Source organism: Drosophila suzukii, unplaced genomic scaffold, assembly GCF_043229965.1.
Source record: "Drosophila suzukii unplaced genomic scaffold, CBGP_Dsuzu_IsoJpt1.0 scf_19, whole genome shotgun sequence".
Classification (NCBI taxonomy): domain Eukaryota; kingdom Metazoa; phylum Arthropoda; class Insecta; order Diptera; family Drosophilidae; genus Drosophila; species Drosophila suzukii.
In genome coordinates, this window is record NW_027255906.1 from 288611 (window position 1) to 304047 (window position 15437).

General features: G+C 44.8%; 1 protein-coding gene across 3 annotated transcripts in view; it reads left to right on the plus strand.

Annotated features, from left to right (window-relative positions):
* LOC139354746 (uncharacterized) overlaps positions 1 to 10195 on the plus strand; it is a 125163-nt gene extending 114968 nt beyond the window's left edge. The window contains exon 5 of one of the 3 annotated variants that reach the window (XR_011605602.1): positions 9864 to 9994. Coding sequence is in view for 1 of the 3 variants with exons in the window: in XM_070998987.1 (XP_070855088.1) it covers positions 9864 to 10080 (217 nt within the window). In the remaining 2 variants the exon portion in view is untranslated. Of the gene's footprint in view, positions 1 to 9863 lie in introns of all 3 variants that reach the window. The other 2 variants (XR_011605599.1, XM_070998987.1) reach the window with 2 other exon arrangements.
* Positions 10196 to 15437: the final 5242 nt, after the last annotated feature.

The following is a 15437-nucleotide window of genomic DNA, read 5'->3' on the forward strand; positions in this document are numbered from 1 at the left end:
CGCAAGACATTGCCAGCAGCAAGCCAGCCACCACATCACGACAGACACGCAAGACAGATCGAGCCACGCGGAAAAGTCCCGGACAATAAGCAGAAGGGTGAGACTAGGGTGGAATGTTCGTTTACACTAGGCGTAGAAGCAAAGTAAAACGCGAGGTAGCTTCCTGGCGTTTAGCCTTGACTGTCCGCGCGGGCTGAGCAGAAGCCCTAGTGGGACCATCCGGGACAGATCAAGGGACAGGCGGCGGTGCGTCGAAAGGAGTGATCCTGGAGAGCGCAGCATCAGTTCACCCTAGTCTGAGAACGGTGACGCTTCCCTAAGCCCGCACAGCTGACCCCCGCGTCAGGGACGAGCAGCGAGCGAGCAGTGGCGATATCAAGGCCAACCAAGCTACCAAGTCATTTGTAATAATATACCCGCAATAATCCCACTACGTGAATTCTGTGCTTTCTCACTGAGCTACTGGGCGGTCACGTTTATATTAATTTGGTGGGACGAACACACAATCTACTGAGCTAGCCGCACGAATCTCGTAGCGAGCAGACCACAAAAATCAGTTCGTTACAGCGAATAGCATAAATCCTCTTTTAATTGTAAAACTTAATTTTTAATACTATTTTAAGTTTAAAAACCAAAGCCAAGATAGTTTAAAATACTTGCGAGCGTTTCGGACACCTAGTGTTGACCAGCATAGATCGGCACGCTTATCGTGCGGGAGCGAATGGCAATACCATCTATAAATAATGGGTGAAGAAAACAGGTAAAACCGAAAACCGAGCTTACATGAGGTCGCGAGGGCGGAAGCTCGCTCTCATTCTTTCACGGCAGCGGAGGTAGGCGGACAGCAATTTCAGGAGTGGCGACAAGTGAAAAGGCAGCACAAAGGAACACCGAAGTAAGTTAGTAGTAAGTAAGTAAGTAAGGAACAGCAAACCATAGTCTGAGTGCGATAATTTTAGAAAGGATTATTTTGTAATAATATTAAAACCGACGTGTCTTCGTGTCTTTTATCCCCACATGCTTAGCTGTCGCTTGAGCGCAATACGATCGGGTTGTGTTTAGGACATATTCCCTCCCCTTCACACTTTCGTGTGCCAATGGATCGCGGAAACATCTAGAGTAGGCATGTTGCAAGATATGCTTTCCACTTACTTTAATTTATATATGTGGGTTTATCAAAAGTGCGAGTGCGAGCGAGACGATGATATATAGTGAAAGGCAAGCGGCCGGGCAGATGACGGATGCGAACACGCGATGTGAAGACCGCGGTTACGCCCGATGTTGGGGGATGTTTTGTCCGTCGGGTGCGATGTATAGATGGGGGATCGAATGTCGACCCTTACTGCAAGCAAGTAGATTTGGAGGACTGATGTCGACTTCAGCGAGCGGGTGTGTCTTCTCCAGCAACCAGACATGTGGCGCTTAGCAGCGCTGGCGTTTCTTAGATAAGCACTTAAAGCACCGGCAGGAATACACGAACATGTTGCGCGTTGGCTAGGCCACGTAAAATGGGCGCGCAACAACTACCAAATCCACTCACAACCAACACAGTCCTGTAACGGTCGCCAACATCATGATACGAGGGTATTTAAAGTGAGGTGGTGTTAGTTTCAAAAGTTTTATTTATGGTTGTTGAATAACTTCGATGCACTAACTTCCTCGTGCGAAAGTTACAGTTCGAGTACAAAACTCAATCTATATTTTTCATTTTATGTGTGTTTATTTCGCCTCCATTCTTAGGGTGAAGTTGACAGCATTACTCAATTTTTCATTTTGTGTGTGTTTATATCGCCTCCATTCTTAAAGTCAAGTTGATAGCATTACTTTTTACCTCGATATTGATTTATGTTAGCTTACAGAAGAATTGGCGCAAGCGTTTAAATACAAAATATTTGATAAAAACGGCAATTGGGTTTTGACAGAACACAATTCTTGACCTATTCTTTATTTATGACCTAAACAAGATTTCACTTTATGACCAGGTCTCAAAACAATACCTAAATTTGTTTACATATGACGACATTTCATTAGAACTGGAATTATATGGGTGTGTCGTGTCTGCTAATATCGATACCATCTTACTTTTTACTGCAATTCAAAGTTTCTTTGAAGGCAACTGTGTCCTCTTCCGATGTTATTTTCAGCAATACATTTATTGAACGTAGAACACGCAGTGAATTTGTGGAAATCCTTCCGCAACACCTTGTCTTCCATCAAGTACCAAGGAAAAATAACCGTGGTACGGGATAATGACATATCTGCGCCGTCATATCTCCGCCCGGTTCTTTTGTCGGGATTTGTTTGGTGGATTTCTGTCGTTTAAAAACGGAGTTATATTGTCTAAAACCGACAAAACTACGCCGTTTTATAAACCACATATCTTCACGCGGAGATGTGTCGCTTAAAAATGAAATATTTTTGCACGGGGATATGTCGATCTAAAACGTCACATCTCCGCGTTGAGATATATCGATTATATATATATATATATTTCGCTATATATATTTCTGGCCTAGTAATGAAAGTGAGAATTTTATCATCAAAAATAGTTTTATTGTTTTTTTAAAGTATTCTGCAGCAATATTTTTACACTTTTGCATGCCCTCAAACCAATTGTCAAAGCACTTTTTCCACTCCGGTTGGGATTCCTCCAAAACATAATTTTTGAACCCTTCAACAGCGTCTTCCGGCCACGCATTTTTCTCTTGATGTGTGGGATCGGAAATAAGTAATTGGGTGCGAAGTCAGGGCTGTACGGTAGATAATCCGTTTCGATCGTTTTTTGAATTTCTCCGAAGACTTCAGGCAAAAAAATTTTGGTGTACCACTCAGAATTGACCGTCCTAAGTTACTTCAGTGAAACAATCGCCATATTACCAGTTTTACTGAAGAAACAGAAGCAATGGACAACTTTCGTTGGATTCGGCTCGTCCTCAAAGATCCACAAGCTCGATTGCGGGTTTGTTTTGGGCTCTTAAGCATAAATGCATGACTCTTGCCCTGTGACGATCTTATATACGTCTTTTGATTCAACGAGAAAAACCTTTTATACGGCCAGATGCTCATGCAATATCGAATATATGCTGGTAAATGAAATTCCCAAGGATGCCTCTATCTTACGGTATGTCTCATAACGACATTGCATTATTAGTTCGAGCGAGCGTTGGCCACGACTGAACTCCTTTACCCAGTTTTTCTCAGTGCTATAAAATGGTGCTTCATCGCCATACAAAGATTTAAGTTCATCGATGCACACTTGTCGTGATTATCAACGTCGAAAATTGTGAAAAATAAGTGCACGAGAATGTTCTTGAGGTAATTCCATTTTACTGCCGAGGTAAGTTTTTGATTAATCGTTAATCAATATCATCAAACGTGGTCACACATGTAAAAGTTGTATGGAGCTGTTATCAAAAAAAGTCCAAGCCTTTTTTGGGAAAAGGCCAATTGGTACTAATGTGGCTAGAAGTGGCAGAGACCAAAAATTTAAATAGCAGCCCTCAAACAAAGTTCACTTTTTATATCCATATGTAAATCTCTTATTCGTACTTCAAAAAATCAGAAGAAAAGAAAAATATATATTCAGGAATAGGGCTAAAGGCGGGGATGACAAGGAAACAAATTCGTCAGATTCGTCAAATTCTTCAACATCATCTATTTTCCCAGATGATTCCAATCCAAGTCAGTCGATACAGCAATGGTACATTGAATACTAAATCTGTTTTGCTCCGACCATGTAATTATGTAACTATCTGCGCCTTGTGTTGGGAACTGAAATATTTGGTCATTGTGACTCCCAAGATATGAGCAAAATAACAATATCATTTAAATCAATATTCCGTCGTGTTCTTACATTAAGTAAAATTAAAAACCAATCCTTAATTTAAGCTCATGGAATATATATATTGGGAGTATATTTAAGTTCACGCGGATTTATTTTTACGAAAATGTAAACTTTGTTACGAAAAATTGGTTACGACTACTATATATAGCCGCAGAATTCAAAATCTTTTGTGATGGTCTGATAGTAACGATGCACCAATCGAAAGATATCACAAGAACTAAGCAGATTGCATACCAAGACCTTAGGAATCTTAATTGGCTTGGGAGAAAGAGCGGTGAAAAGACTGAAAATGTTGAAAATTTCAGCTGTTTGGTTTGGTAAGGTAAATGCTCCCGGCTATTAACCCAGTTTTTTTTCCTGCTGAAAATACACGTCGAATTACACCACAAATGCCAGTGTATATATTTAGTCGGATGTACAATCATTTTTCGTCACAAAAATGGATATTACAACTGTTGTACGTTGAAGGTGCGATCGTCACGACCCCTTACCTGTTTGATTATTATTAATCATTGCCAGCCACCACTTTTTGCACTCAATTTTCGTCGTTATAACTCGCCCGTGATAGTATAGTTCAGATTCAGCAGCTCATAGCACACCACACCAGGTGGTCCCAACACATACACAGAATAAATTTCAAGCTTTGGATGTTTGTCTTGAGCGACGATTATGAGACCGGGACGGGTATTCATACGATGCCAGACGTTTGGGATTGTCGTTATCGTCAAAATTCTATGCAAAAGCCTTTCTTTTTTGCCGTGGAAGCCGTTGCTTACAAACGGCGTTTGACGTCTCTAGGCTTTAGTTCATTCGGCGCCCCATTGCCTATCTTTGAGTCATTCCCAGTCTTTATTGTCTTTATTGAGTAATGTCTCCGATTCTTCATCCTCAAATTTTGGTGGCGCTCAGGGTCGTTCATAGTCTTCTGTATCGAAACTGCCACTTTGGAACCTTGCGAACCTTATCTGATAAGTTCATTCAGCTGAAGCATGGTCATTAATGCTCGTCGATTTGGGTGCCTAAATATTATATGAGCGTTTCTAATCTTTTAAAGATGAAAGCACTGATGGCAAACAAACTTATGGTCGGTCTAGAACAGTGGTCGGCACACACATATCATCACAAGTTTGCCTTGCATTAGTGTGAGTGTAACAAACACGAAGTTTGCGCGCGGCGTGCTCTAGCGAGACGTTTCTCTGCTTTGCACTGAGATCCTCTGCCACAGCAACAAAAAAGCGCGCCGAAGTTGAGAAAAAATGACCCGAAGACCCATGCCGAAGTCACACGAACATGTACGTTATACGTGAGCGAGCAGAGGATGGGCAGAACACTTCCCTATGCTCACTAGATAGGCCGCTGCCGACCACTGGTCTAGAATGACGTTTGACTCCCAAACGGAAATTTACAGTACTATACAATTTGATAATACATACCTATATTTTAATCAATAGAAGTAGGAAAACAATTAATTTTAAGAAAAAGGTTTATTTCTTGTTAATTCTTATAAGCTAAAGTGGTAATTTTTGTCTCTCCGCACAATTATAAAAGCCAGAAAGTTGTGAAAGTGGAAACCGAACTTTGTTTCAGCGCAATGCCACACCCTCTCTAACGCCCACAAAACGCCCCTAGCGCTAAAATCTGTCTAGCGTCCAAATTTTTTGAAATTTTTTTCGGCCTAGATAGAAATAATCAACAATCGCAACACTATTTAAAAAGTCTGAATTACTATGTTAATAAGTGAAAAAGGTTTTGCATGGTCAGTAGTGCTGCTAAAACGCCCCTATGTGGCGCCACCCGTAAGGTGCTGCTACAAGAGATAAGCCATGGAATTTAGTTTTAAAATTGGTCGACAGACACTCCTATGGATGCAGTTTTTCGATCCGATTTGTTTGTATAATTGCCGCTCCATTCTGGCTCTGACGTCATGGCAAATTTATGTGAAATGCCACTTTGTTTTGTTTATCAATACAAATATACGCATCCAAATTGACCAAATCGGAGATTTCATAAACAATTTAGGAGCAATTAAAATGTTCACCGGTTGGTGGAGCCTAATGCGAAATCGAAAACAGTTGCTCTTGCTAGATAATTAAAATATGTCATTTAGATTCTTAATGTTTTATTTGCCAATATCGATTGGCGCGACAAGTTTAAATCGGAAAGTTAGCTAATAAGTTAAATTGTTTTGCTGAAAACTCGACTATAGCGTTCTTTCCTGTTTAAGTTTTAATTCAATCAATCTTCATTTAAAAAGACAAGTTACTATTAACTAGATTTGATTTAACTAACAAAAAAAAGAAAGCCAACTTCGGCGAACCGAAGATTCTATTACCTCGCAGGTCGTTCCCGTGAAAGTATTGTATGAACGGAGCTTTTCGGTTTTCAGAAATTTTAAGATAATGTTCCATTTAAAATTAATACCGTATATGTTTACCGAAACGAAATATAACGGTCTTTGTATTATTTTGACATTAATTCTTCGATTTTTCTAATGACAGCTATAAGATAAAGACGTCCAGTTTGTATACCCGTTACTTGTAACGTTAAAGGGTATACTAGATCAGTCGGAATGTATGTAACAGGTAGAAGGAAGCGTTTCCGTGATCAGCATCACTAGCCGGGTCGATCTAGCCATGTCCGTCTGTCTTTGGGAAAAAGCTCTGAATTACTATGTTCATAAGTGAAATGGCTTTGCATGGTCAGTAGTGTCGCTAGTATCTGCTGTTTCTTGGATTGTATGCATTAAGTGAATACACATCTAAAGCGCACAGATAATAACCAACAGCGTGCCAAATTTGTAATAAATATTAAATGAAATCAAACAAAAGTGACACCGTTTGTTTAATTTTTTCCGTAAGTATAATGTTGTTATACCCTTGCAGAGGATATTATGATTTCAGTCAGAAGATTGCAACGCAGGGAAGGACACGTTTCCGAACCCATAAAGTATATATATCCTTGATCAGCGTCACTTGACAAGTCGATCTAGCCATGTCCGTCTGTCCGTCCAAAAGTCTTATTTCTTTTGTAGGTAGTATATAAGTCGGAACCAGCCGGATCGGACAACTATATCTTATAGCTCCCATAGGAATAAAAAAAAAAAGTATACAAAATTATATCTTTTGTGTTTTTTAAAATATAACCACCTACGCTTGGAAATAAAATCTTTTAATTAGTTTTGAATTTCGAATTAAATTTTATCAAAATTGGACGACTATTTAATATAGCTGCCATAGGAACGATCGGAAAATCGGTGTTTTTTGACATATTACCTTATACTTTTGGGAATAGCATTTTTTGTATTTTTAAGAATTCCGATTTAAATTTCATAATTATAACTGCAAGGGTCTACAGACTTCGGCCTGCTTTGTTTGTAAATAATTTTATTTTTGCTAAGTTTTACAGAAATTGTTTTCTATTTCAACTATTAAAGCTCATAGCTTGCCATAGGAAAGGGCGGAAAATTGGTGGGATAATAATATTGTGAGGAGTTGAATAACTCCCCACAAATAGAAGCAGCAGCAGATGGCCGGCCGCTTACCAGATACGCGGCGAATTCGCGTAGTAATGGCGCGGCGAGGAGAACGAGAGAGTTTGGAGACAAAGGGTGGAGATCGAGAGAGTTTGGAGACCAACGAAGGAGAGCGAGAGAGTTTGGAGACCAATGAAGGAGAGCGACTGAGAGTGGAGACCAAGGATGGAGATCGAGAGAGAAAGGAGACTTCGCGGGCAGAGCGAGAGTGCCGTATGCAAAAGGGGATAACGGAACTCCACCGGACTTTGGACTCTCCCGTGAACTTTGGACCGGGAGAGGAAGTGCCACATCTCGGCAGTGGAGCGGCACACAGGCATGCCACAAGCGGTACGGGAATCAGCGGAGTGGCAGCAGTGGGCGGAGCATCTATGGGAAGCGGTACGTGAAGGAGAAGTGGGTCATCCAGGAGGCACGGACTTTGGACCCAGAGTGGAGAGATCCAGCGGGCCGTGCGCAAAAGGGAAATAACGGTTCCCGGAGGCCCTATATAAGGCCGCAGAGCGCTGGCAGCTGGATCAGTCGATCACAAGGAGTCAAACCGTCAAGATCACTCAGATACCAAAGTGAACAATCAAACAACCAGACAATCTACAAGGGAGCAGCAGCAAGTCGAGTCGCCAGAGAAGCAGCGCCGTGGGAGCCTACAAGGAGCGAGATTGCTACGTCGAGACGTTCGGGATTGGGAGACCAGGAATCTCCGAATTGAGACGCAGGTAGCTGAGATCCAGAGGGCATCACACGGCTAGGTCAAGGCGGTCGATTAACCCTGTCCACAAAGTCCTGGCGTTACGCCTGGAAAGAGTATAACAAGCCAGAAGGGAGAGCGGTCGATCGGTAAGATCTCGAGTGGAATTGTCCAGGAGAGCCCTACGGATTCGACTTGCGAGGTCCCGGAGCAGCGTGCCCGAACCACGAGTATAACAAGCCAGAAGGGAGAGCGGTCGATCGGTACTGTCTCGAGTGGAATTATCCAGGAGAGCCCTACGGATTCGACTTGCGAGGTCCCGGAGCGGCGTGCCCGAACCCCGAGTACCAAAAGCCACACGGAAACGTCCCGGACAAAAAGCAAAAGGGTGAGGCTAGGGTGGAACGTTCGTTTACACTAGGCGTGGAAGAGAAGTAAGGCGCGAGGCAGCTTCCTGGCGTTCCGCCTTGACTGTCCGCGCGGGCTGAGCAGAAACCCCAGTGGGACCATCCGGGACAGAGCAAGGGGCAGGTGGCGGTGTGTCGAAAGGAGCGATCCTGGAGAGCGCAGCTTCTGTTCACCCTAGTCTGAGAACGGTGACGCTTCCCTAAGGCCGTACGGCCGATACCCCTCGCGATTCCGAGTCGTTACCAGCAGTCACCAAGTCACGCGTGAGAAGTGAACAGCGAGCGAGCGTCTTCAGGGAGCTGCGAGGATCTTCAGGGAGCGGCGAGGATCTTCAGGGAGCTGCGAGTATCTTCAGGGAGCTACAGGACTGGAGCACCGAGTCATCAAGGCGAGAGGTCGTCGAGTCATCCAGGACCGTCGGAAGCACCGAAGGTCACAAGCAACGAGTCAAGGCCAACCAAGCGACAAAGACACTTGTAATAATACACCCGCAATAAAACCCAATACGAACCCGTGAATTCTGTGCTTTCTCACTGGGCTACTGGGCGGTCACGTTAATATAAATTTGGTGGGACGAACACACAATATACTGAGCTAGCCGCACGAATCTCGTAGCGAGCAGACCATAAAAAAGAGATCGTTACAATACGAAAATAATTAAAGCCTTGGTGTTTTTTGACATATTATCTAATACTATTGGGAATATAGTTTTTTATATTTTTAAAAATTTTGAATTAAATTTAAAATTTATAACTGCAAAGGTATTCAAACTTTGGAATGCCGAAGTTAACTTCCTTTATTGTTATACGCTTGCAGAGGGTATTATGATTTCATTCAGAAGATTGAAACCCAGTGAAGGTGACATGTCCGTCTGTCCGTCCGTTTCTACGCAAACTCGTCTCGCAGTTTTAAAGCTATCGGACTGAAACTTTCCCAAAAGTCGTATTTCTTTTGCAGGTAGTATATTAGTCGGACCAGCCGGGTCAGACAACTATATCTTATAGCCCCCATGGGAATAATCGGAAAAAAATTAAAAAATATATCTTTGGTGTTTTTTTAACACGTAAATAAATGGAAATAACATTTTTTAATTAATTTTCGAATTTAATTTTATTAAAATCGGACGGCTTTATCATATAGCTGCCACAGGAACGATCGGAAAGTTGGTGGGAAAATCATATGAAACAAATTATAGCTTCGGTGTTTTTTGACGAATTAACTTATACTTTTGGGAATATCATTATTCGTATTTTTAAGAGTTTCGAATTAAATTTAAATATTATAACTGCAAGGGTATACAAACTTCGGCTTGCCGAAGTTAAATTTCTTTCTTGTTTACATTGACTTTAATAACTATATGTAACTAATACTCTTATAACGCTATTTTGCAGTGGAATAAACTTAGTTCCCGTTATGGAATTTTTTGGTATCGCGTCACCCACAATTGCGGAGAAGGTGGCCACAGGAAGTACGTTTGTTGTGGCCTACGCCGTTCACAAAGTATTTGCTCCTGCAAGAGTTAGTATCACATTGGCTGCCATACCGTTTATTATACGCTATCTACGATCTAAAGGGGTTAAAATTCCGAAGACCAAGAACAACATCTAGTGTAAAATAATGACTTCGATCATTCACAATAAGATCCATATAAGTTAAAAACATAATTTTTGAATAAAGTACTATGTTTTGTTAAACATACATTTTTAGTACATGCATGCATAAATTTAAATGCGTTTATCTGGAATTTAAATTTTGTGAGATTTAAATGATTTGTATTCTTTTCAATTGGAGTTACCAAATAAAGGGGTGATTAAAGACATTATGCGAAAATTAATCGAGTTTAATGTTTTATTTTTGCTTGTTTTAAATTTTCCTGCATTTTTATACCCTTGCAGAGGGTATATTGATTTCAGTCAGAAGTTTGCAACTCAGTGAAGCAGACGTTTCCGACCCCATAAAGTTTATATATTCTTGATCAGCATTACTAGAAGAGTCGATCTAGCCATGTCCGTCTGTCCGTCCGTTTCTACGCAAACTAGTCTCAGTTTTAAAGCTATCGGGCTGAAACTTTCTTAAAAGTCTTATATCTTTTGCAGGTAGTATATAAGTCGGAACCAGCCGGATCGGACAACTATATCTAATAGCTCCCATAGGAATAATCGGACAAAAAAATTATATCTTTGGTGTTTTTTTAGCATATAACCTCCTGAGCTTGGAAAAAAAATTTTTTAATTAGTTTTGAATTTTGAATTATATCATATAGCTGCCATAGGAACGATCGGAAATTTGGTGGAAAAATAATATGAAACAAATTATAGCTTCGGCGTTTTTCAACATATAACCTCCAACACTTGGAAATAACAATTTTTAATTAGTTTTGAATTTTGAATTAAATTTTATCAAAATAGGACGACTATATCATATAGCTGTCATAGAAACGATCGGAAAATTGGTAGGAAAATAACATGAAACAAATTATAGCTTCGGTGTTTTTTAACATAAAACCTCCTAAGCTTGGAAATAAAATTTCGGTGTTTTTTAACATATAACCTCCTACGCTTGGAAATAACATTTTTTAATTCATTCTGAATTTCGAATTTAATTTTATCAAAATCGGACGACTATATCATATAGCTGCCATAGGAACGATCGTAAAATTGGTGGGAAAATAATTGTAAGGACCTTTTTCATGGGCTGGGATAAAACTCAGTCCGGCCAGGGTCCTCTACAGTTAAATTTGTAGAAAAGTATTGGGACGAAACTGGACGGGGAGTTGCCGCGGGAATTTGTGGGGAAAGGAGGCCAGAGTATCCGCGTTGCACCGAGTAAGCAGCTCTAGCGCAACACGGCACCCGAAAGGTATAGTGGAGGGCGGGGCTGCTCCCGGCGAAAATACTAACGAAACGAGCGGCGTAGCCGATCCCTGAGAAAATACCAACAAAACTGGACGGCGTGGCCGTTCCCCCTGAATGTGCGACTCACAAGCTACTGGGGTAGGGGGTAGGGATCCGAGGGGAGGATGGCCGGAGGCGACCCTTCCCTGTGCTCCCTGTGGTCGATCGAGTGGTCGTTTGCACTGAGTAAGCTTCTCTGGCGCAACACGATTTCCGACCGGCACAGATCACTGCACGTGGCTCGCGACTACCTAAACCGTATTTGGGGCGGGGTTCCCAGGAGAGGGTGGCCAGAGGCGATCCTTTCCTATGCTCCTTGTGGGCGATTGGGTGGTCGTTTGCACTGAGTAAGCTTCTCTGGCGCAACACGATTCCCGACCGGCACAGATCACTGCACGTGGCTCGCGACTACCTAAACCGTATTTGGGGCGAGTTCCCAGGAGAGGGTGGCCAGAGGCGATCCTTTCCTATGCTCCTTGTGGGCGATCGGGTGGTCGTTTGCACTGAGTAAGCTTCTCTGGCGCAACACGATTCCCGGACCAGCACAAATCACTGCACGTGGGTTCCCAAAAAATGCACAAATTCACACGGACACATACTTCCTCATTCTCTCTTGTCTTTATTATTCGCTAGTACTACTACTACTACCCCTACTCGCACTCAGTCTGATCGCTATTGTCTGTCCCACTTACTCCTTGGATCCGGCGTGCCGACGCTCGTGCCGCTGTACCACTCCGGGTTGAAGTCCGCTCCTAGGTCTGATCGCCTTGGCTGCCATTTGAGAATGAGAGCGAGCTTCCGCCCTTGCAGCCGCATGTAAGCCCGGCTTGCCGGGTTTCTTCGTTTCCCAACACAGTTTCTTATCGAACCTCCCGCCTATCGCTATCGGCACTATCAGCTGTTGGCCCTCGGTCGACCAACACTGGGTGGTTTTTCCAGCCCTGGTGCGCGCAATATTTAAATCGGATAAGCTTAGCTTCTAGTTTGAACTTAAATAAATTGCCTTCGTGGCGTAACGACTTATATTATAATTATATTATATATTATATTATATATATATATATTATATATTATATTATATATATATATATTATATATTATATTATATATATATATATTATATATTATATTATATATTATAACTTATAAATAAATGGCCTTCGTGGCGTAATCTCCAATTGTATGCCTTCGTGGCGGAAAGAATAGAAGTGGCGAAATGTGGAGGGTGTGTTTTTTACGCATCCTCACCCCCCCCCCCCCCCCCCCCCCCTTCTTCGGCGTGATTATGGCGGAGGGAAACGATCACCTCCCGCCCGGCGGTGATGGTGACTCGGAACCGATGACCCTCGATCTGGCGCAGGTAGCGCACCCTCCGTCAATCCTGCTCCTGGATGGATGCGACTAGGGCTGTAGGCAGTCGTCGCTGGTGGGTGTCTACCCTACAGCCGACTGGGGCGACGACCCACTGGGCCTCCTCCATAACTTGTCCAGCGTCCGGACACTCCCGGAGGGCTCGCAGGACCTCATCCTCCTCTTCCCTGCTGAGGAACAATTTCAGGTCCGGTTCCCAGCCCAGCTCGCTTGGTGCGATCGTGCGGCCGGGAGTTTGCGGTACGGCGCGCGCAGAGGTGCCTAGGCCCGGCGATATTGGGTGCGGCGATCGCTGGCTGTGCGGTCGAAACATCCCTTCCGGGGTTCGTGTGGAGCTTTGCAAACGTCCAAGCGTTCGTGGTAGCGGACTGGTATTGTGGCTTCCACCTCCTGGGGGTGACGTCCGTCGCGGCGTTCTGGCCCGTCGGGGGCCGCTCTGGTGGTGATCCGGGCGATGCCTCTGGTATGGCCGGCGGTGGCGGGTCTACGAAACCCTGGGGAGCGTTTCCTCCGACTCCTGGGTCCTGGCCACCAGCGGGTCCTGCGTCCTCCTCGTTGGCGTCGTCCTCCTCCTCGTTGGCTTCGTCCTCCTCCTCGTTGGCTTCGTCCTCCTCCTCGTTGGCTTAGTCCTCCTCCTCGTTGGCTTCGTCCTCCTCCTCGTTGGCTTCGTCGGAACCATGCCCGGAGCTGAGTCTCCTCCCGACGTCGGCTTCCCCAGGCTCTGGGTTGACGTAGCCGCCGTAGTCCTTCCAGGCCCGGTTGGCTTCGTCGATGACCGGCTGTTGGGGCGCGCGAAGTTACCCGGCTCCAAAGCGACCGTCCATCGCCACGGCGGAGTCATCGGAAGACATCGGGCTTCCTGAGGGGCATCGTTCGGCTTCCCGCCGGCATTGCTCAAGGTAGCCGGGTGGGAACGCGTGGTGCTCCTGGCTCTGGATCCAAGCATCCACCGAACGGTGAACTGTTGCCGTCCCCGGTTCGCCGGATTCGAAGACCTGCAGCCGTGCCAAACGGGCCACCGTGGGTGCTGTCGGGTCGTCGTCCTCGTCCCCCGATGCTCCAACTGCAAACGCCGGAGGTGGCTCGCCGCTAACTGCGATGCTTGCGTCCGGCGACCACGGCACGGTGGAGATGGAGTCGCCGTTACGAGCTTCGCGTGACTGGAGGCTGAGGATTGGGCTGAAGCTGGTTGGTGTGGGGCTCCGGTCTGACAGGACCGAGTCCCGGCTGGGGGGTGCGCCGTCGTTGGTATCCGTGTCCGAGTCACGGTGGTCGACCGGTTGGTAGACCCCTGCGACGAAGTTTGGGTAGAAAGGCTCCATCCTGTTGTTGTAGTTCCGATCTGTAAATTGCTAGAAAATTAGCCTAGGCCTACGTTCCTTACTTGCCCTGCCTGAGTGCGAGGATCGACTTATCTAGTGGGTACAACTTTCAGCTTAACCTAGTTATACCCGTTACTCGTAGAGTAAAAGGGTATACTAGATTCGTCGGAAAGTATGTAACAGGCAGAAGGAAGCGTTTCCGACCCCATAAAGTATATATATTCTTGATCAGGATCACTAGCCGAGTCGATCTAGCCATGTCCGTCTGTCCGTCTGTCCGTCTGTCCGGATGAACGCTGAGATCTCGGAAACTATGAGAGCTAGGCTATTGAGATTTGGCGTGCAGATTCCTGAGCTTCTTACGCAGCGCAAGTTTGTTTCAGTAGACTGCCACGCCCACTCTAACGCCCACAAACCGCCCAAAACTGTGGCTCCTACAGTTTTGATGCTAGAATAAAAATTTTAACTGAAATGTAATGTTCTCATCAATACCTATCGATTGACCTAAAAAAAAGTTTGCCACGCCCACTCTAACGCCCATAACGCTTAAATCTGTATACCGCCGGTAGGTGGCGCATTTTAATCTCGCTTTGCTGCTTGCATATCTCCATTTAGCTGAGTAACGGGTATCTGATAGTCGAGGTACTCGACTATAGCGTTCTTCCTTGTTTTCTACTAAAGTTATTACTGCGATGGGTACATTCGTCGAATCCCTTATGTTGGGCACGCGCTCTCTCCGGTGGCTTCTTCCGGGTCCCCCAGCTGGTCACTGCGTTGGTGGTACTCCTTCAGGTCGCCTACTCCTGCTGTTCGCCTCTTCCTGTTTTCCATATGTTGTATCCTGACGATATTCGGGGAGAGGAACTTCAGCACCTTAAATGGCCCCGAGTACTTAGGAGCAAGCTTCGCGCTAAAGCCTTCGCTGGCCTTTGACAGGTGGTGGAGGCGGACCATAACCTGTGATCCGAGCTGAGGTCTCCACTCGCGACGTCGCAAATTGTAGTGGCGGCCTTGTTCCTGAGAAGCCATCTGGTTGGTTTCCAGCGCAGTGCCGAAAGCTTCCTGCAGTCGTTTAGCTCGCTCAGTGGGGTCCAACGGCGACGAGTGTAGACCAGGCGTGACCACATCAAAGAGGGCCCCTGGCAATCTGGGTTCCCTACCCTGCACCAGATAGGCGGGGCTGAAACCGGTGCTATCTGAGGTGCTCGTGTTTATGGCCAGCGAGATCTCTGGCAGTAGCTGATCCCATGTCCTGTGATCCTGGTCCACGTACTGGGCTATCATTGTCTTGATGGTCCGGTTTGCCCGTTCGGTGGGGTTCTGCTGCGGGGAATAGGGAGCTGTGTATTCCAGTTTGATGCCGTTAGTGCGACAGAAT